Source organism: Prionailurus viverrinus, chromosome A3 (assembly GCF_022837055.1).
Source record: "Prionailurus viverrinus isolate Anna chromosome A3, UM_Priviv_1.0, whole genome shotgun sequence".
Classification (NCBI taxonomy): Eukaryota; Metazoa; Chordata; class Mammalia; order Carnivora; family Felidae; genus Prionailurus; species Prionailurus viverrinus.
The window spans coordinates 68,251,316-68,274,346 of NC_062563.1; the positions used below are offsets into that span (position 1 = coordinate 68,251,316).

The 23,031-nt window shown below is 42.7% G+C and overlaps 1 protein-coding gene across 8 annotated transcripts in view; it reads right to left on the minus strand.

The window, feature by feature from the left end:
* LHCGR (luteinizing hormone/choriogonadotropin receptor) overlaps window positions 1–23,031 on the minus strand; it is a 119,278-nt gene that overhangs the window by 71,694 nt on the left and 24,553 nt on the right. For 7 of the 8 annotated variants that reach the window (XM_047852143.1, XM_047852145.1, XM_047852142.1 and 4 more), the window contains 5 exons: window positions 21,255–21,329; window positions 21,089–21,166; window positions 11,581–11,649; window positions 6,483–6,557; window positions 2,505–2,690 (listed from right to left, as the gene is read on the minus strand). In XM_047852143.1, coding sequence (XP_047708099.1) covers window positions 2,505–2,690; window positions 6,483–6,557; window positions 11,581–11,649; window positions 21,089–21,166; window positions 21,255–21,329 — 483 coding nt within the window. The remainder of the gene's footprint in view (window positions 1–2,504; window positions 2,691–6,482; window positions 6,558–11,580; window positions 11,650–21,088; window positions 21,167–21,254; window positions 21,330–23,031) is intronic. The other variant, XM_047852141.1, reaches the window with a different exon arrangement.

Here is a 23,031-nt window from a genome sequence, read left to right on the forward strand (position 1 = left end):
AACTTTGTATGCAAAGCAGGAAGGTGGATAATATAGCAGAACTATTTGACCTACTGGACTCACTTTCAAAAATTAATCAGCTTGTTATTTTGAGTCAGCCTTATAAATCCTCAAATTTGGACAAAGTGTGTGTGTGTGTGTGTGTGTGTGTGTGTGTGTGTGTGTGTGTGTGTGTTTTGATGCTGGCTCTGTATCTGATACCTAGAGATACTGTGTGTGAACCAATCTATAGTTAACAGGAAATGTGTTTGTTCTTAGCCTTCAGTTCATAGCACTGAGTTCCATCTACTCTTTTTAAAAATTTTAATCATAGATACCAAGGAGGTCTTTGGGACCATCTGCCCAGGCAGCTGTGTGTGTTATCCAGGCTCAGCAGCTGCAGGGCAGGGGGGTGACTTAGAGTTTACATAAACATTCCACTGGCCCAGCTTCAGGCTGTCCCATCTCCCTAGCATCCAAGGTTTCGAGCTTTAGGGATATAGAGGGAGTCACTTAAAGCTTGTAATCCCAATCAAGACAACCTCTGTGTGACTGTATTCCTATCTCACTTTGATACTGGCCTACAACTGCATAATCCTCTCCCCACCTTTTTTACCCAGAGGTAGTCTCTTTCATGTACTAGAATAAAAAGCCCTGAACTAGCTTTTTTATATGCCAGTAATTTCAGAAGGGATGTGCCCTCTTTGCCACAAAATTTGAGGTGTCCAGAATCAGCCTTATCATAAACCAGGGTCTGTATTGTTCTCCTAATCGGTCTCTCACCAGCTTTGCTCACCTCCAAGCCATCCTCTAGAGCTGCTGGAGTGTTATTTGACAAAAGCAAATCTGAGTAATTTTGCTTTGAATTCGTCAGTGGTTCCCCATCCTCTGAACAACCTGGCCCAGCACTCAGAGCCCATCACAACTGTCTCTCTCTGTGTCCTCCATGTACCCATAAGTCATCTTGTTCCAGTTTTTCTGAGGGATTTCTATCCTTTGTCTCTTGCCTTTGTGCTTTCACATGAGCTATCTTGTTTTCTCAGCATGGTTTTACCCACACCTGCCTAGCCACCTCTTAGCCCTTCTCCAAAACTCAGTGGAAGTCATTTCCTCAGGAAGTCTTCTGTAAGTTCTGTTGCTGTTTAGAAACTCTTCCTTTGTGCTCCCAGAGTATTCTGTAATGTTCTCAGCTCTACCATTACATTTGCTATATTGTACTTAAACAAACATCGGCTCTCTTGTGTGTTACCACCACACAGCTGTTTGTGATTTTCCCGGGTGGAATGAGCTCTTAGTTATTTTTGTATCTTCAGACTTTTGCACAATGTCTGGAACTAGATAAGTGCTCAATTAATATTTTTTTGAAGCTCAGTTAATGATGCATGGCCCTCCGAGTACTTTGTCTTCTTGGTTACATCAAAAGCTTCAGATCTAGCTTCACATACCTCTGCAAGGCACAAAGTAGATGTACAGTAATATGTTGTTGGTTGATTCATTATAAATAGGTTGATTCCACACAAAAACAGCAGCATCCTAGTGTCACTCTTCCAGTGCCTCATCTAATTAATTGAGAATATCTTCTTAGGCTGTGTAATAACACTTTAGGGCAGATGTTTTCCCAACAGTGAGTTGTGACCCATTGGTGGGTCGTATAAACAATAAAGTGCACAAGACTAGCATTAAAAACACAAACGAACATGAAATAAAGTAGAGTAAAATAGATAAGAAAAATCTGTGTGTATCACACATGTAAAAAAGTTAAGTATTGTTTTATTTGTTACCTATGTGACGTGTACTGGTTTGCAGCGTAAAAAGAGGTATTTCTTATTATGCATCTTAGTAAAAAAAAAATTCTGGAAAACAATCTTTAAGAAAAGAATGAAATCCTGCACACCCTGTCATTCCATTCTGGATTGAAATGTATCAGTGGAATCAGTAAGATGCCCCCCCACTGGACTCAAATCAGCCAGGAGCTTGTGCCCTTTTTGTTCAGGCACTGAGCTAATCCTTAGAGAGCAAGAATTCTGTTCTGAAATGAAAGATGGTCTTCTTGCTGGGAGAGAAATAGCTTTAAAAAAAGCCTCTGTAGAGTTTTGTGTCCATTTTTTTTATTATTAAGGATTTACACATTAGGTAAAATTTACTCTCTTGAGCCTACTTCCCTCCTTCTTTAAAAATTATGCTCTCTGATAAGGATTAGAGCTAATTGATCTTTAAGATGTCAGTTTCATACTCCATTTTGCAACTGCAATTATAGCCTAATTTAAGGTTATTATAATTCAGTTATCCTGGAATAGGCTACAAAGGTCTTGTAGCTGCAGGGTGAATTGACTGGAATCAGTTTTCGGGAAGAAACAGGATGGCTCATTTTCTTCTTGTGTCTCTGAAAGTGACCCCATGGCTTTGGAGCTGATCTAGAGCAGGGAGTGAAGGGGCAGGAAGCTGTCGACCAGTTGACTGTTTTGAAATTTGTTTCTGCCACAGGTTGGCAGGCACTACCTTTTTTTTTTTCTTTTTTTACTTACTCTTTTGTTGGCAAGTTTCTAAAAGCACAGCAGTGGCTGGGGTAAGTCAGTGTGGCATCCAGGAGGTTGGTGAATTTTTCCCTTGATGGCAGTTTTTTTAGAGAATAGGATGATGTGGCAATGAGTGTATGGATGGACTCCAGCCCATAGCTAGGCAGGGCTTGCAATTTGGTGGATGAAATATCCCTGAAAAATAGAAAGGAGCAAGCCTTTTTGTTTACTGTATAGGATGAAACCTCCTCTCAGCAATAGTACTGTTCTAGGTTCTGAGGAATCTTTTCTCCATCTTGCCTTCCCCCTAATTCTCCATTCAGTTACTCTCATTAAGATAAAAATTCAAAATCTATGCTGTGTTTTTTTCCTCATATGCACTCCATTATTCCTTTCAAGGTTGAGTGTAACTCCTTACACCTGTCATACGTTCATTAGCATTTCTCCCCCACCCCCCTTCCTTCCTCCCTCTCTCCACTTAGCAGGCATGAAATAACTAGTTGCTTTGTGAGACAGTAGACACATGCAGTGACATCAGCTTTTGTGCTGTATCCCAGGGGGAAATACTCAGGGCTTCAGATGCCTCCGTCTTTGTTCAAGCCCCACAGGGTAGGTTTTCATGAAGCACAGATTGCTTATACTGCTAGGAGCTGCTTATGGCCTTAGCTGTCATCTGCCTGGGATGCAGACTGCACCTTCTCTAAAGGCAAACTGGATTCACCAGTCCAAAGCAAGCAAGCAAGCACTTGGCCGGGCAAGCAGAACTGTGTGGAAAGCTTAGGTTTTGTAAACAAGGTCCCAAACTTTTTGGCTTTTCTAGACTTGAGAGAATGTCTGAGAACAAGGTAAATGTGAAGAGGAAGAAGAGTCTGTGGAAATTTTGAAATCCATCTCCTAAGTGGTTGCTGCTGATGACCCCATGAAACTTTTCCAGCAGCACAGTCCCCCTCAGAAAATTGTCCCAATGCTTAGTGCCCAGCACATGGGAGGGGATCAATAGATGACTGATAGATGAACTTGACAACATGGAGCGATGGCTAGTGTGGGCCTTTGGTGGAACAGTTAAGACAGCAGAATTTACCTCAGGGGCTTCAGATTACTGCTGCTTTTGTGTACTCGTTGATTTAGGTAACCAGTGTTCTCATCCTGCTTTATAGAGTTATCCTGAATGTGTTAGGGATACAGCACACAACTTGTGTGTGTCTGATGGGTTTTTTTTTTGAGGGGGGTATATATTTTAAATTAGGATTGTAGAAAAGGCAAGGTCTCATCATGGAGGAGTAAAATTTCTGATAATATATTTTCAGTCTCAGTAGAAGACCAGTGGGGAAGTATTTTTGGGTTGTGGGTGGAAGGAACTCTCCTAGACACCACTTACATTCTAAGGGTGTAATGAGAACAGCTGCTTAATGAAATAAGACTAGGTCTGGTCCAACTGTTCTGGCCAAGACAGGGCCGGTGTCTCCAGTACTCGCAGTTATTTCTAAGCAGGTGGACCAAGCAGCTCTTCAGGCAAAGACTAGCAGGCAGGGTGTCTTATGACCACACTAACTTCATCATATACTGTGTCTGACCCAGAGGCAACTCTCTTTGGCTATCTAGTGGCTGGGTTGGTAGCCAGCTTGCTCTAAGAGCTCTGCCTACAGGGTGTGCTAGACTGCAAAGTCTTCAACCAACCTGTACGATTATGAATCTGGTGTACTTTGAACATGATACATACAGGACCTGTGTGGTAGGGTGGCAGAAGCTGAGACACAGCAGAGAAAACACTTGGCATGAGCCATGAGGTAGTGGAAGCAAAAATATGAGGTTGAGTAGAGAGAGAGTGAGGATTGAGAGTGATGGAAGTTAGGAAATTGAGAAGGTCTGGAGTTTTTTGTGGCAGGAATTAGGAAGTAAACAGAGTCAAGGGTTGATGGTTGCAGGAATTAAGAAGTAGAGTCAGAATGGATACTGGCAGGAGCTGGGGATTAGGTGAAGTCAGGGGTTGACAGTGCTGTGGGCTAGGAACTGGATGCCGTCTGGGGTTGACAGTAGTGGGGGTTAGGAAGTAGCACAGAGGTTGACAGTGGCAGGGTAGGAAGCAGAGTCAAGAGTTAGTAGCAAATAAGGGTTAAGAAGTATTTAGGAGTTGATAGGGGCAAGAACTAAGAAATAGAGTTGGGATTAATAATGGTGGGAGTTGGAAAGTAGACAAAATCATGAGTTGATACTGGTAGGAGCTCCAGGATTAAGAATTACTAGGTTGGTTCATTCCTTCCCCTGATCAAAACTGTAAAGCCTCATGTCATCTCAGAACACAGGTAAAGTCCTTATAATGGTCACAAGGCCCTTCACGACCCAGCTGTCTGCCACCTCTTTGTCCTTATGTTCTAGAACTCTCCATTTTGCTTGCTCTGCCACACTGGCCTCCTTTCTTTTCTTCCATTACACAAGGCAAATTCCTGCCTCTGGACCTTTGCTTTGCCCTTCCCTCTACCTAGAATGCCCCTCCTGTCCATACCTACATAATTTGCTCCCTCACTTATTTCAGGTGTTTGCTTAAATGACACTTTTCAGGTTAGTGTTCCCTGACCATCCTTTTCAAAATGGTAACTCTCTCTCCCTAGAACTCCTCCTTCAGCCAACTGAATTTTTCTCCCTCACAACCAGCGCCTACATCTGCATACTACATAATTTATTTACTTATTTGATCCTCGTCTGTCTTCCCCCATTCTGTGAAGGAAGGCAGACATCTTTTTCTTATGCTCTGTTTCTCTCTCTCTGCCTAATCCAGTACCTAGCACACAGTAGGGACTTACAAAATCGTTATGGGGTAAATGAATGGATGTATGACTGAATGAATAAGCAAGCAAATGAACTGGATTACACTGTTCACTCTCCTTCTAGCACTTTCCTAATTTCAAAATCACCCGCTTGTTTGCCTATTTATTGCTGTCTTCCCTCGGTGACTGTAATCTCTTTAAAGGCAGGGACCAGAGCTATTATGCTCACCAGTCTCTCCGGCATGCTGCCTGGTAAACGGGATGTGTTCAATCAGTGTTTGTTGAGTGAATGAGTAACAGCATACTAGAGTAGGCAGTAAAGGGCCTGGCACCTCTGTGGAAGAAAGATGAGGTCACCCCAGGTTAGAGTTGCAGAGCCTCTGGAACCCTGTTGTCTTTTTCCTCGAGGCCTGACTACAGCTACAGTTGTTTCCTATGGGATTTTCAGGCTTTCCAAGGCTTTGTCAGGAGACTCTTGATTCAGTTTCCTGTTCCTTTACACTTTCTCGCATGTCCTCACACGAAACTACCAAGAGTTGAGGAAACTTGGTTCTGTTGTTTGCCTCCTCAGGGAGCCTGATGCACAGTAGCTCAGCTCTGTTTGGACAAGTGCCATGGGAAAGTCTGATCTCTGGCCTTGGATGCCCACGAGTGGATGCCAGGTGGGCAGCCTTCCCTGGGCTAGCACATGAGGTGGACCTCCATACTTGGTATTACACACTGAATTGTGTCTCCCCCAAATTCACATGGAAGTCCTAATGCCCCAGTATTTCAGAATGTGACCTTATTTGGAAATGAAATCTTCACGGAGGTAATCGTGTTAAAATGAGGTCATTGGGATGGGCCCTGATCCAGGATGACTGGTGTCCTTATAATAGGAGGGAAATTCAGAGACAGGCAGGTAGATACACACAGAGAATGCCTTGTTAAGGCTGGAGTTACGTTGTCACAACCAGAAGGAAGGACCAGCAGCAAGGAGAGAGGCCGGGAATAGATCCTGTCTTCACAGCCCTCAGAAGGAACGAGCCTGCCGACACCTTGATTTCAGACTCTGAGCCTCTAGAACGGAGACCGTCGATTTCTGTCATTTCAGTGCCCCCAGTTAGTGTTATTGGTTAACGGCAGCCCTTTCCCATGCAGAGACTGACTGTCCACAAACTGGGCTGGGGACAGTGTGGCTGGATCCCTGGGTGGGGAGGGGAGGCAGCACCACTGTACTCACAAGATGCTAGGCCCCGTGGCCCCCCAGAAGGCTCCATTGTGCATCTTCTCCAGGTGTGTGTTTTCCTTGAGCTCCCTGTGGGGAAGGACAGTGTTCTTAGTGGGGTTGGCACTTCGTGGGTTAACAGTCACCGCTGCGTGTGCACATGTTTGGAGCAGCCTGCCTGTGCGGTGCTCAGCCATAGAGGGAAAAGGGGGATTGTAGAAGAAGGGGAAAAGATATGCTGGTGCCAGGCTTATTGTAAAACTGCCCGCGTGTGTGTCTGGGCCCACCTTTCCCCTGCAGATTCCCCCTCACTCAGTAGAACGCTTTGTCCTGCAGCTTCAAGTCCTCACCCTTTCCTGTTCTGGAGTCGAGAAGGTTTGCTACCGCACAGCTGGGCGGGGATGGAAGTGCTGCTCCAGTGTTCAAGGCTGAAGGGTGGAGGCGCAGCCTGCTCTGTATCAGGTGCTCAGCTGCCCTGACCTTGGAGGCCTCAGAGCTGGTTAATAGCAATATGCTGAAGTTTGCAAATACTTACTTGAAAAGAAAAAGTAGGGTCCAAAGTTACCCTTTTCAGATATGCATTCCCACTGGGTAGGAAAGGGGAGGAAGGACAGCCTGTGCAGAAAATTGCCCTACACCAGCATGCCCCACTCGGGGTTCCGTGTTGGGTACATGATAGTCCTCAGGTGTGCGTGTTGAGGACCACTGCTGTTAAGGCTGTGGCACGACCAGATGCTGCTACGCAGTAGCTACCCGAGGCTTCTGTTCCTTGAGCTCCAAGCAGCTCAGGGTGAACTGTTCAGGAATAGCTCAGCTTGGTGCTACTGAGCAGCCTGCTCTGGGCCCTCATGCTGGTGTCTCCAAGCCCAGGCCCCTCTCTGGGTGGACGAGGGAGCTGGGAGCGGGGTCCCTGGGCTCAGGCTTGCCAGCCTTCTTTTGAGCACTTTCTTTCTACAACAGAAGAGTGGTGACTCAGGGCATTCTGGAAAATGCATCCATTGTCGATGTGATGATTTGAAGTATAGCAGGATTCTCCTGCATCACTGTTACAGTGTTACATGGCAAAACAAATAGACCAACACTCACTCTCCCCTCCCTTGCAAGAGGCATAGGCAATTACCTGGTTCATCTCCTAGCTCTCCATCTTCTTCATTGTCTTCCTGCATGTCTCCACATCACGCCTGCCATTTAAAAACTGCAACCCCCCCTGCATCTCACTCCCTGGGTGGCTGTTTTCCACATGCTTCTACTAAGCGTTCTCCTCAGAAATCCTCAGCCCTTCCATCAGAATGCACCCGTCAGTCTCACACAGTCCTATCCCCTGGGTGTATTTCTACTTTCAAAGAGATGAGGTTGTCAGAGTCAATTGCTGTTTAAGATCTAAATCAAAAGAAAATTTCCTTCCCAAACCTCCATGGCTCTTCTCCCTGATTTGGTTTGTTTTAATTATGTTCTGTTATGGTCATAAATCATCGAAATGGGGCTCTGTGAGCAAATAATCGTCATGTCAGCCAGGTCAAATTAATTGCCCAAATTTCATGACAGAACTTTTCACGTGTTTTATTAAAAGATCTTTCTGTGTACTGATAACTCCGCAGTATGTAACTCGGTTAAAAACAAATCAGATTCGTCTACCACGTTTTCCTAGGGGTCACTTTCAGGTTCTCAAGTGACACAGCCTTCCAGGTATGAGAAGCACACACAGGATAACCTCTTGAAGCACAGTGGGAGAACCCCTGAGCCCCACCCAAAATTTTCACAAGTGGGGTGCTCTGAGAATGACAAGGGGTGACTCTCAGAACCCTGGAGGCATCTGAGGGCGACCCTCTGGTGCTGTGTCTCTCCACCCTGTCCTAACTTAGGTAGAAAATTCAAGAACTTTGTAGGGCTTTGGTGTCATCATTCTGAACAACTTTGGACAGGCCCATTTGTGAGGAAGGTGTAGAAACTGGGTTGAAGGTACACTTTGAAAATTTTGCTTGACAGTTTTGAAACCTACTCCCCCCTTCAATCCTTCAGGGGACCTCCTTGCCCTTAGAAGAGAATTTAGAATCTTTTCCATTGCCCCTGAGTTCTGCGTGGTTTGCTCGCTCTCCATCTCTAGGTTTGTCTCATACTGGTTTCCCATTGTTGATGAACCTCCAGCCACACTGGCCTCCTCTTAATTCCTGGAGCTTACAACTACTTTTCTTTGCCACTTCAGGACCTTTGCACATCCTGTTCCCCCTTCCCATGACACGCTTCCCCTCACTATTGCCATAGTGCACTCTTTGTCATCTTCTGGGTTCAGCCTACGTTTCATGGCCCAGGGATAGCCTACATCCATGGCCAGGCTATCCCTGGACACCTAACCTAAAGCCAGACAGCCCCTGTACTCTCATAGATCTCAGTAATGGGTTATTTCCTTCATAGTATGTATTCCTATCTGCAGTAAGTTCATTTATTTACTTGCCTTTTTGTCTGTCTCTTCTGCTAGAACAGAAGCTTCATGAGGACAAGGACTCTTTCCACTCTGCCATTGCAGACCCAGCTCCCTAACATGGTGCCTAATATATACTGGCGATGCTTAATGTTTGTTGAATGAATAAATGAATGAAATTGATTTGTTTTCTTGGCAAACTGATTTGTGTTCTTGGTTTCCTCTTTCTTGCAACAGTAAGATGTGGGGGATACAGAATCTTGACTAGTTGAACTTTTTGAGGTACACATCCCATTTTGGCATCCCTGATGCAGCTGGGACACTGCTGATGAAGGCCCTCTTGACTGACGTCCTGTTTTCTCTGACCTCCCAAGGATGTTTTCTGCTGGTTTTCCTCCCACTCTGTTTGCTTTTGCTCTGCTTCTCTTCCTTCTCTCTTGGTGTCCCCCAATTTTATATTCAGTTCTCTTACTCTGCCCCCTCATCCAGGTTACCTCAGCCACAAAGGCCTTCAGTTACCCCCTCTATTCAGATAGCCGATATCTGTCTCTAGCCTGTACAACCCCCACCCCAACCGCTGTCCTTTCTGCCAACAGATGAACCTTCTTTAAGCACCCTCATACTTCATTCCCATCCCAGAACTTTCAACGGCCTCTCATTTTCTATAAAAGAGAGTCCCAATCCTTTACTGTGGCATCTAAGGCCCTTCCTGCTTTGTCCCTAACCCACATCTAGTTCTTTCTAAAAGGTACTGTTTGCTGTTCTGTGAACACATGCTTCCCCCTCTGGGCCATTCTCTTTGTTGTCCTCTGCTTGGGATGCATTTTCCTTCTGTCTTTACCTGTCCAACTGAGGCCCAGCTCAGAGTCTACATCTCTCAGGAGGCTTTCTCTAATTTCCTTCTTTTCTGCCTTTGAAATCCCAGAAGACTTTACTTCTCTCAGGGGAGGCATCACACTTTGCCTTCTGTTTTAGTTACTACTTAGTATACAGTTTATATACCATCTGGCAATGCTTCTTCCTAGGCCGTAAGCTCCTGTGGGGCAAACACCAGGCCTTACTCATTTTCATTTCCACCCCAAATGTAGCATATTCCTTCAAACATAGCTGATGCTTGGCAAACCCTTGTTGAGTGAATAACTGCATGAGGCATCTGAAAGTACTGTGCCAGGAGAGGATATGCCTCTGATTTAAATTTGGCAGAAACAGATTCAATTGGCTAGAGTGAACTCTTCATTAGATTCAAGTCAACAAGAAAATGAGGGGAATTTTTCTCCATGATAGGAAGCTATCATTTCTTGAGCACTTGGTACGTGCCAGACTCAGGCTAAGACCATAAAAATATAATTATTTTTCCTTCATTCATTCATTTGTAATTAATTAGCTGTGCAATGTAATAAATGATAAATGAGCACCCACTCTGTGCTAGGCACTGTGTTAAGTACTGAGGATACAAAACAGACCTTTTCATTTTGGTGGGGATATCCTCAAAATAAGCCTATTAATAGCTCTATTTCATGGATGAGAACACTGTGGCTGGGATAGGTTAAGTAACTTGCTCGTGATCAAGCTGATAAATACTGGCATTGGAGTTTAAGACCCAGTTAGTGACTCTTAGATCTGTTCTCATAACCACCAAGCTCTGTAGCATGGTACCAATATACTAGAGTATTTAATTAATATGTATAGTTAAAATAAATAGTATGTTGTAAAGACTTATGTTACCCAACTTGGCAGCCTCAGCATCTCCTGGAAGCTTGCTCAAATTACAAATTCTCAAGCTCTACCCTAGCGGCAATGAAGCAAAGTCTCTGGAGGTGGGGCCTAGGAATCTGTGTTTTAACAATCTGCACCTTATTCTTGTGTGTGTTAAAGTATGAGAAGCACTGGTATAGACTATGGTTGATACAATGTATCATAAAAGTCTTTTCATTTGTTTTCCTTAATTTTGGCTTCAGTTGAGCTTTTCAGGCTCAAGTTGTCAATAGTTTGCTTAGTTTTTATTATATCCAACTGTAGGGTGATTGTTACCTTACTCCTACCTGTTAGGGTTCAAATGGCCCCAGCCCCAGTAGGCTTTGTAAATGAGCCACTCTTTTAGTAAAGAAGCCATAGAAGGAAAGAGAGGTGGGAAACAATGAAGGATAGTTAGTAGGGATGCTCTCCTTGAGTTAAATGCTGTTAACGCTGGGGACTGGGTGCAATGTGGTGTAAGCACAAGGGCCCCTCACCCTGTGGAAAATGCTCCCCATACCCGCCCCACCCCAGCAGTAGGGGGATGGGACTCCGAGGGTGCTTGTTGTGGCTGATTAGGCGGGTAAATGGGATTGCCAGTTTTCTCTGCAGGGGGGCTGGGGGAAGAATTTCTTCACTGAAATCGTGCTGACTCTAACATGCCATCAACCTGAGTGAAGGGGCTAGAGAGGGAGGCTGTGAGATGAAACTAAAAGTAGGGTGTTGAATATTTTAGCAAACTGTCAACTTGAATGTCTCCGGGCTGCATCTGTCTTTGAAATCAGGGTGCTCTGGGGTTTCTAGCCAGCCAGTTGCCTAGTAACATGCATGAAACACTGAGGACTAGCCACTTGAAAGTTTATTTTTGTCCTGAGTTAGTTGTTGAAGATTGAATGTGATCTGGTAGCCAGAGTAATATTTCATTTTTATTCATGAGCTGGGGAAATAGCACATACTTACAGGGAAATCAGCGTCGTCCCGTTGAAGGCATGACTTTGTATTTCTTCAAACCCATTTCCATATAGTTTGCTGAAGGGAGAGGAGAGAGGATTTAGCAGTGAAAGCAGCACGTTTTGGAATCACACATTCTTCCTTCTGTGACATTTACTACTAAGATAATTACTGGCGTATGCAACATTCACCTCTGTCTAATGTTTTAGATTCTGAGGACCTGGTGAGAGGGAGCTGGGTTTTTCTCTTTTTTTTCTTCTTGCTCTAGTTTGGCTTCACCTCCACCACTCTAGTTTGGCAGCAGCAGCTCCATTTTATTACGTGTTTATTAAGTGCCAGATACTTGACCAGCTATTCGACATTGATTTTATGACTTAATCCTCATTGCCATTTCCATTTTACTGATGAGAAAGCGATGTCTCACTGTCGTCGTGCTGTCTGCTCAAGCTTAAAGAAAGCAGCGGCGGAAGCAGAAATAGTGGCCAGAACTGTCCAATGCTCAAGTCTTGCCTCTGCCTCCTCAGGCCTGTGTGGGCATGTGTGCTTTCTGGGAGGCTGAAAGCGGACGGCAGAGGAAGGCTCTGGAATGGAGTTAGCTTTTCCTTTTCTTGGATGAGTATGTGTTTTGGTTGCTGCCATATTTGGCTCCATAACCAAGAAGATTTCAGTGCCTGTAAACAGTTCTTTAAGACGAATTAGTGGATAGCGAAATCAATTTAGTCGGGTGCAATCGGCATTTCGCAAAATGAGATAGAACAGAATGGGACAAAATGGAAGATACTGGAGTGTGTTGCATGTAATTAGGGTAGTACTACTTATGGAATTTTGTTCAACCATTTTTGTATGTTACATACTTAAAAGTATACGTACACATATACATAGAAACACCTACATCTGTTCAGAGTAAGACACAAGAGGCTCCTCAGAAGACAGATGTCGGGAAATGTTGGAGCCTGCAACAAACTTGGAGAGGATCAAGTGGCACGCTTTTATTTTATAAAGAAGGGAAGAGTCTCGGAAAGGAAAATGGCTTGTCCAAAGCCCACAAGAGGCAGAAATGGGACCAGAGAACACAAGGTGTCTGGGGCTACTTCCAGCATGTCAGTTTCACTGCTTGCTACTACTTTTCTACCCTGAGATATCCAAACGGCCCCTCTTCCTCTTCCTGGGGGGCTATGCTTAAATACCATGTTCGTGTGTGGCCCTTCCTGGCTGCTCATTTAAACTACCATCCTCCCTTCTCCCAGCATTCCTGCATTCCCATCCCCCTTTGTTGAGTTGTTTTTCCTCTGTGGCTTTATCAGCATCTGACCCTGGATTATAACATACTTGTTTATCATCTACCTTCCCCAGCAGTTAGCTTCATGAGCACAAGGATTTGAAACTGTTCTGTTACTTGCAGAATCCCCTGTATCTAGAGTAGTGCCTGGCACTTGGGAGGATTACAATAAGTATATGTTAAATGAACTGGATGAACAAATGGGTGTATGTAAGGTGAATTTCTAATCATAGCCAACCGGGTAAGTTTGAAAGGCACAGTCTTAGAAATATTTATGTAAGTCCTTCATGCACAATGATGTAATACTCAAGTGAGAAAGAGCTATATAGTATAACATCAAATTAAACTCCAGCATCTGGCAGACCCTAGCTTCCCTTTAAGGGGTTGCTGGTAGTTGCATGGCCATGTCATGGGTGGGCTGGTGGGTGTGACTTGAGAAACCCTGTTCCACATGGCTGTTGATTGCAAGGTTTCTCTAGCCTTTGTTAAAGAAAACAAACATGGAATTCTGTCCTGTGGTGTGTGTGTGTGTGGTGTATATTTGGGGGTGGGGGTCTCTTTCCATCAATCCACAGCACATCTGAGACAAACCAGCATATAAATAAGCAGGACTCAGGGTTGAAGCATGATGTTTGAACACTGGAATTCAGAAAATACAGAGATTACAGAATAATTCATAAGGTCTCCTTATTAATTTTAGTTCAGATCGAACAGGGGAAGTGTATTTAATTCATTTTGTAAAACCCCCGGGTGTCTCATAATGCTTGCTCCCTAGCAGAAGCTTAGTCAAAAGGCTGGGTGGAGCAGTGGCCTCACCCTTCCACGTGAGGAAGAGCCTTCTCTGGCTTCTCCTGCTCTCATGTGCTTTCTTCTAGAATTCTGAATTTACAACTTCACATATGAGCTCTCAGCCAGGATTACTGGCTGCCATTTTTTTCAGTAGTTTTCTTTCCTCATGTATATGATAGAATTGGAGGGGCTAGGTACTTTCTTGGTTTATGCCTGTTGCCTTGTGCAGTTACACACAATCTTCTTGGCTCCTTAGCAGCTCAATCCCACTGGAATTCTTTTTTTATTTTACATTTAGAATATTATTCTTTGGCAGTCCTTTATCATTTGGGAGTTTGAATTCCTTTATAGCAATCTCTTGTAGATAAAGGAATCATATTGTTCTTTTCTCAGAACTTCTTTGAAATTGGATTTCTTGGAGTCCAAGCCAATATTTGCCAAAGCATTTCCCTTCATCTCCTGACTCAGAATCAACCGGAGCTGCTTGCCAGAAATGCAGACTCAGACCTACTGACCAGGTGCACTGCAGATCTGTGGAATCAGAATCTGGTGGTGGTATCCAGGAATTTGCACTCTTATAACAAGCTCTCCCAGTGAGCCTTGGGGATCCCACTTTGGGGCCTTTGCCCTAGGTTACAGCATTGGATGATATAGCTCTCACCATTTCCATATACAGATCAGATGGTCTGCTGGACAGAACTGAGTCCAGAGTCGGTCCCCTTACCACTGTCTCTACCTTCTAAGTGATGGAGTTACATGTATAGTGAATTTTAAAAAAAGTAGCCCCTACTCTGTTTTGAGCAAAGCAAAGCTGCCAGCAGTTGTCTGGATACCCATTCTCTGTCATTTTTATGTGCTGTTCTTATCCTAGTTTTGATATATATTAGAATTTTGTACTTTTTTTTTTTTTTTTTTTTGGTGGGGCTTACAATGCCATTGTTCTAAGTGAAGCTTCGTGGTTAAGGTTGCAAGTATTCAATCCAACTGCCTGGGCTTGAATCCCAGCTCCACTACTTATTAGCTGAGTTACTTTATTCAGTCATCTCACCTCTCTGTGTCTTAATTTCCAAGTCTGAAAATAGGGATGATAATAATAGTATTGACCCCAAAAGACTGTTGTGTGGATTAAAATGCATAACATATGTTAAACACTTTGAAAGAAGCCCTGGAACACAGTAAATGCTTAATGTGTTGCCATTATTATTATTATTAATTATTATTATTATATCTTGTAGTAGCCTCCGTCTCTCTGTCCAGAATAGAGGGCAGGGGTTTCCCTTGTCCTGCTCTGGACAGGATTTCTGTGAAATGCAGCAGTCTGTTTAAATGAACTGTTCAATGGGGTAGAGGTGTTCCTGCTCCTGGTGGAGGAGGTCATTTTAGTGGCCTGGGCTGCCCCAACATGTACTCACTCTCCAAAGGTCCGCCGACACCTTTGGTCTGTGTTGGCGTCATTGACATTTTTGTATTGGGACCTTTTTTCATGTCTTTTTTAATAGCTTGGGTCCTACTTGTCCCGACTTCCCAGAGAATGGAGCTCACCGTTTCCTTTTTAGTTGTTGCTCTTCAGCTTTGTTCTTAGCAGTCGCGCACAATAGAATGTGTTGCCTTGTTTTGATTAAAAGAGTGGCTTCCTTACTTTGGAGAAGTTACAAATGTGAGTGGGAGGCCTCATGCTGTCAGGCCTGCACAATGCTTTAAAATGCCCCTTAAAACAGCTGGAGAGTCACTTCAGATAACTTTTTTCCCAAGACTTCATGGTGTCAGAATTAAATGAGGACAGCTTCCCTTGCCTTGGGGATGCAGTCACAGGCACGGAAATGGTTTCTCCCCCTCTCCTGTATTACAATAGCTGCACCTTACTTTAAAGCATTGTCTGTGTTCTCTATTCAAATGTCAGTAATTGTGACTCAAAAAGAGAGAATGTCACCTTTTTATTCAAAATAAGATTCAGGCTTTAGAACTTAATCACAGATGATACTCTAATTGTGAATGCTGCCTTAAAACAAACTCCTAATATTCCTGGGGCTCTAAAAGCATTTTCTGGCGTTTTAACAGTATTAGATGGTCTTCCATAGTTCCCTTTTAGATCATATAACCACCTAGTTTTTGGATGATTTTAAAGAAGAAAGCTTAATTTATGTTTGCAGATCTGCAGTGTCTCAAAAAGTGGCCTCAGGGTTTCTATTTTAGAAAATATTCCCTATGGTGGTATATCTATAAGCAAATTTTTATCAAATGACTATACAAATACCTACCTAAAGAACAGGGATCCTAAATTCACCTCTTTCTTCTCCCTGTGGTATTTTTCTGCAGTCCTTTTATGTATGAATAATTCTTGTGTATGAAGTATATGGAGACACTTCTTTAGTGGAAGTCCTGGCAGTGGTTGTATGGATAACTGTCACCAGTCACTGTCATCAGGCCAGTCTCTATATGCTGCCATGACCCTGGTTTTGAATGTTCATCAGAATTCCCCCACTTCTGTGGGTCTCACATTCCCAATGGCAAGGGAACCCTCTCTCTGAAGCGGGCATACCTCCTGTATTTTGGCAGCATGGAGTTGTTATGTTCCCCCTCAAGTTGCCCTCAGCCAAGTTCATGTGGATTATTATTATAATGGATTATAATATATTGAATAAAATTTTTGAAAAATCTACTTCCACAGTGATATTTAAAAAGAGCGAGATTGAGAGAGAGAGGATTCTTCTTTTATGGAAGAGCATTGGTAATAAATGTGGAAGAATGATGAGATTTAAAACTTCCATTTTGTAATACCCTACATAACTGAATAATCAGCAGATGCTGAAACCATCAGATGAAGGGTTATTGGCCAACAGGCTAGCGGCATCAACTCAAAGTCTCCCACCATGCTTTATTGTTAATGACAAAGGGAAACATGTGCTCTTACAATGAAGATGTCTGGCAGTCACCACTTTAACCAAATGGCCAAGGAGCATGGCACGACATGCTTTCTGGTTTGATGCACTGGGAGAGATACAGCATGCCCTTTGCAATGTTCTTGCAGAAAAGTTGACCTAAATCTAATCCTGACAATACAGTCAAATGAATCCAGATAACTGGCCTGGGCTCCTTCAAGGAATTGGTGTCATACAGAACAGAGGAAGGCAGGGGAGCGGATCTTGGGGTGGAGGTGAGGTTGGGAGGACTAAAGAGACATAATAGTGAAAATGCAATGCATAAACTTTAATTGGAGTCTGAGTTTAAAAACAATCTATAAAGGACTTTTTCATTGGAATGTGGAGTATGGGTTGGAGGATGCCATTAAATTCAAGTTCATTTTTTTAGGTATAATGGTGTAGTTATGTAGAATGTCCCTGTTTTTGGGAGATACATGCTGAAATGTTTAAGGTATGAAGCATCATAATATCTATAAACTTCTTTTGGATGGTTTGGCCACAAGGAAATGTGTTGTGTATACTTAAGATACATAGAGATGGGGTGGGCGTGGCAAGCTGTTAATTGGTGGTAAATCTAGGTAAGATGTAAAGGGGTATCATTGGAAAGACAAATGGAAAGTGACTCTGTTTTTCCATTAAAAATTTTCAAATAAATAATATTAAAAAAAAGATGAAACAGGATGGTCTAAAACAAGTGGCTTGCTGAATATTAGCTTTTAATCATGGCGATGCTGTGTAGTTGACACGACACGATTGGATTTGCACCAAAGGTATTAATAATCCCACTGGATACACAGAGACAGAGGCATGTCTGGGTGGTATAATTGACTAAGGTTCATAGACACAGAGCCGGGACTAGAATCCAGGCTTTCTGTCTTAACGCCCAGCAGCCTCTTGAGTGTGACTTATGACAGGTGCAACCTGGAATCTTGTCATCCTTTGCCATGCATTCTTTCTCTGAAGGGCCTTAGGGAATTAGTTGCCATGACCTTTCCTTCTCTTTGTAGAGTTCAGACATGAATCAAAGTTGTCTCTTTTTTGAGACTGGTATGACCAGTCACCTAGAATATTTTAAAGGTGGTGCAATGCAGCCAAATCCTGCTCACTCGGGGGGGTACATTTCAAGGTGGCCTCTTGAGGAGATTTAATGAAAAGCCAAAGTAGCTATAAAGGGACATAAGAGTATAATGCATAGTTTTAGCATTAGCCCCACTGAGCCTCTCTAGCATCAAGTGAAGTGTTCTGTTTTCATTAAATGAGCTCACAGTTGGTAAAGATTTAGGTGGGGGGAGGGCAGGAAAGGTTCCACAAAAAGCAAAATTTCAAATACTACTAATAATGAAGAGATAAGGCCTGCTTTCATTATTTTCTAATTAGGGAGTTGAACTTTATAGCTGAGAAAATAAGGCTTTCCTCTTTAAGTGCAATACCCTTTTTCCAGCAGGGTGCTCCACGGGATCCTTCACTTACAGAAGGGCCCATTCAGCTGAGAACAAGTGCCAAGCAAATGACTAATTGCTCCCCTTCCAGATGAAGGGCTGAGAGTGAGGAAGGAATGGAAGCACAATGCCCCCTCCCTCTGGGGCCACCTAGGAGAGGTGGATCTGCAATCCTCATTAACTTCAGAGGTGGGGCAATTATGCCCTGCTGGTAGGCACTATTCTTCTTAAAATCATAACTAACATAAGTTAATGGCCCCATAATAAAAATACTGTGCAGCTCTCATGTGCACATGCTGAAATGTGATGTGTGAAAGGAATCTTTGGTTGTTTCTTGAGTCTGGTAGGGTGGTCCCATCCTAGGAGCTCACAGAATCCTGTGGATCATCCTAACATTTGTTTCCGTGTTGATCATTCTCCACATCTTCTGACCTTTCATTCCATTTCCACTTCATTCCAATGGCTGCATGTTTACTTGGAAGGAGTGCCAATTGGTTCCTGATTATTTTTAGATTTAGGTCAAACTCAAAGAGAGTCTTGAACATTTGTGATGTTTGAATAAAGGCTACTCTGTTGGGTGGTTTCTTCTTCTTACTACTTTTATCAGAGTTACTTCTTAGCTTTTAATCCTGTATCCCAGCTTTCAAGACTCAGTAATCCAATTTCCCTTCCACCCCTGCCATTTATCTAAACCTATTTCCTGTTTCTTTAGCTGGACATTTATTCCCAATAAGTAAGACTCATCTTGTTTTCCTTTTTTTCCACAGCCGTGCTTTTGCTCATGCTATCCCCTCACTGGGACCACTCGCTCCCCTTTTCTTGGTATGTGGGACCACATAATGGTTAAGATTGTGATTCTGAAGACAGACTGGGTCTAAGTCTTGACCTTGGGCAAATCACTTAACCTCATAGTGCCTTTGTTTCCACACCTAAAAGCCCTACCTCATAGGGTTGTTGTGAGATGTAAATGAGTTTTTTTTTAAATTTTTTTTTAATGTTTATTTATTTTTGAGACAGAGAGAGACAGAGCATGAACAAGGGAGAGGCAGAGAGAGAGGGAGACACAGAATCTGAAGCAGGCTCCAGGCTCTGAGCCGTCAGCACAGAGCCTGACGTGGGGCTCAAACTCACGGACCGTGAGATCATGACCTGAGCTGAAGTTGGACGCTTAACCGACCGAGCCACCCAGGCACCCCAAATGAGTTTTTAATAAGTAGTTAAAAACAGTGCAGGCATTTACTAAGTGCTGTATAAATATTAGCTGCTATTGTCACATTTACCCATATAATTGTTACTGATACTATGAGGTCTAACTCAAGTCTCATCTCCACCATGCAGCTGTCTCTGATTTCTCCAGCCCAAGAGGACTTCTCCAAGACTTCTCATTTCTGTGTAATACAAACTCTCACAGTGAATATCTACTAGTTTGTATTATTTTTTCCTTATTTCATGTTTGCCCCATATTTTCTCCTTTTCCTCATAGTTGAGATTCTGAGCTTCTTGGGGACATGGATCTTACATCTTTTGTGTTCTAAATAAAGACATAGGAAGACCCTAAATCCTGAGACATGTAGTAACTCCCCACTCAGTTTTTGGTTGGTCTCTCACAGGGGACACGATAAATGAATACTTCTTGATACATTCAGCAGTGAGTTGGAAATACTTTATAAAGAGCTGTAAGAGCTGTAGTATGTGAGGAAAGTGGAGGAGCAGAAAGACTATAGAGAAGATTTTCTAGGATTTCCTATCTCCTGTCTCTTCCCTGGCATTCAAGGGCTGCACATAAAGAATTTATCTTGAAAAAAATTTTTTTTTTGGTTTTTGCTCTGTATTCTTTGATTGCAGTACTCTGAATACTCTGAGTTGGAGCTGCATTGGCTACAGCTTTGTAATATGACAATTATATGTGTGGAATTATATCTACACAAAGTAAAAAGTTCTATACAAATGCAATGTACATTGATACCAATATTTAGAATCCATGATATAAAAGAGACTCCTTTGAGATGTTTTTTCTCTTGCTTCACAACTACCTCCTCATTTTGGGGTCATCCAATGCATGTTCTTTCTTTAAGGGCAAGCTCATTTATTGACTCAGTATAGCCCTGCTTTGGGCTGTAACCAAAGCAGAAAAAGTGAGAGGAATATGGATGTGGGGAGAAGAATTGAATATGGGTCACTGGGCTTTGGATATAAGGGAGATGTGGTGCCCAGATTTCTTCTTCTGAATGGTGGGGCAAAGGTGAATGCCCTAGGAGAAGATGGCAGGGATCCCAGAGGGAAGGAAGTCAGGCAGATGAACAGTGGAAGATAATAAGTTGGGTTATCTTAGTGCAGTACCGTTTAAACTTTATGTGCATGCATATCACTTGGGAACTTGCAGATTCCAAGTCTGTAGTTCTGAGTCATGAGAGTCTGCATGTCTAATTGGCTCTTAGAAGATGCAGTAGATGCTGGTCCATGAATCATACTTTGAATAACAATGCCTTAGGAAACAGCATCAAAGGTATAGGGCCTGTGAGCCTGGTAACCTGATGCGTGATTGTCAAATAAAAAGACATTATTTTCAAGTATTAAGGGATGTAGGGAATGGGTATAGATGGTGCTCCTCAGAAGCAAAGTAAAACATTGGAGAGAGAGAAAGAGAGAGAGAGTGAGTGAGTGAATGCAGGCTCTCTCGATCAACTATTCTACCTACTTGGAGAATATCTTTCCAAACTCTTCTCATTTGAAACTTGAAATTTCTGTGCTCTTTGCATGAGGGCAGCCATTTCCCTCCAGGCTGTCTCTTCCCAGCTTTAGAGCATTCCAATGATGCGATGAACAATTTCATCAGTTGGAAATTTGGTCACTGTAAGTCCTCAGGGTCCATCTCATTAACTTTAAACTGAATGGGTCAGTTGGTTGTTGTGTGAACACATGACCCAGCTGTAATCCCATGCAACTACTCTCACCCTTAGCATTTTAGGTCATAAAGACTTACCAGTGAATGAGGAATGTGGTAAAAGATGAGAAAGAGCTTACCTCAAGCTAGAAGTGAGAATAGCAGGAGCCTGTATGGCAGAACGTGAATCTGGGAGTTTACTCACAGTGTTATGGATTCGTTATTCATCCCTTGAAAAGCATTTCCTGGTATGGTGGTTATGTGTAAGTTATCACAAATTTCCCTTGAGGAATAAAATGAGAAATATTTACTTTCCAAATTTTAGCTTCAAATAGGAAACTGCTATGCATAGCAATCAGCCTGGTACTTACAGAATGAAATTAAATTCGGAGGAGAAGATCTTCGTAACATCTGGAAGCTCTTGGATGCCTGTGTTACAGATGCTCCTGTGATTGGGGGCAGGGTGGGGATGTGGGCAGAGAATGAATAAAAGTGATTGTTATTAAGGCATAAAGGTAAAAGCAGTAGAAAGGCACTTTGCAAAGACTATTTTTAAATTAAAAAAATATTGAGTTTGACTTTATTGGTAGCACTTTTAGCTGTTGAAGGTTGTCAGAATTTTAAAGCCCGTAACACTATGGGAGAAGTTTCTGTAAGGCTCCTATTTAAAGATCTAGGGGCTGGGACTATACTTTTACATTTATGTTTTTCATTTACATTTTCTTTTTCATTTACATTTATGTTTCCAGCCTGTCTTTTCCTATTGTATCAGTTGCATTTTTCTATTGTATTCCATTCCATTCCTTTTCGGTAATTTGCTCTTGATAGTTCTGGAAAGCATCCCTCTACTTTTGAATAGGTTTTAACTCAAAGATTTTAGGAATATTAATCTCCATGTGAGAGATCCATATCCCTCATTATTAAAAATCTTTGTTTTTTATTTAGCTACCTACTGGTTCATGGAGTTTTTTCTTATAACTTATCAAAATCATTGAACATTCTTTTGGTTATTGGAGCTACTCAAGACTCTTCTTCCTCCTACCTTTTGTTTAAACTTCAAAGAAGAGAGAGGGTTTAGTGATAGGTTAAATTGAAGGATATTTTACTACACAAGAGTGGGACTCCTTTAGAGGAATCCAGGAATCTGGATTGCCCCTGAGTTTTTTTTTTTGGGCTGCGGGGCTCAAACTTGGATGCTTAATTGACTGAGCCACCCAGGCACCCCTCCCCTTAACAAGTTTTAAATTCACCCATCACAGACTGAAGAAACTGATATGAGCTTCCTGGCACTCTGGTGGCAATGGAAGAAAGGGAGCCAGGTTTCTTTTTGGTTCTTTCTGATTCTCCTTCTTATCTGTAATTCCAAACTGCACTGAATCCTTGCCCTGTTTATGGCTAGTGATGGCAGTGCAGCTTAGACAGCAATGTGTACTGGGGTTGGGGGAATATTACTCTTCAGGGGGGGTAAAAAAGGGACTATAGCGGGCAAATTTGGTTCTGGGATTTTCTTATGTTTTTCCCAACGTGGTTGATACTGCAGATGCTTATGTCTCCTGCAGACCATCAGAGGCCTGGAAAAGCAGAACACCTAGGCTGGGAATCATCCAGTGTTCGAACTGCCAAAGGAGCCATGCTAGTGCCTGCAGCAGCTCCTGGAGGAGGCCCCAGGGCGAGACTGTACAGATGGCATGGAACACAGACCCAGAGAGATGTCCTTCCTCCCTCTCCAATTTTTTTTTTTTTTTGAGGTGGTGGGGGTTGTGAACTTCCATCTTCTGAAGATTTTATGAAATTTAACTTATCAGGAAAAAGAGTGAGAGAACATCTATGTTAGAGGGCTTTAAATTTTTCTGTGTGAACAAGTGATTGGTTGGCATGTGAGAAGATCCATAGTGATCAATTTATAGATTGTATCAAGTTTCAGGAATTTTGATTTTGCTGGCAAGGCAGTGAGTCTGCTGGGTTATAGTGGTACTCAATTTATAATTGTAACTAGTAGACTTAATAAGATTTAAAGGGAAATAGAAATAGAACATAATGATTTCATTTACATGGCACAACGCCTACTTCAAGGCAATACTTAAAAAGTTTTTACTTATTGAATAAATGAACAAATGAGGTGAAGGAATCAATAATTCTTCACTAGGG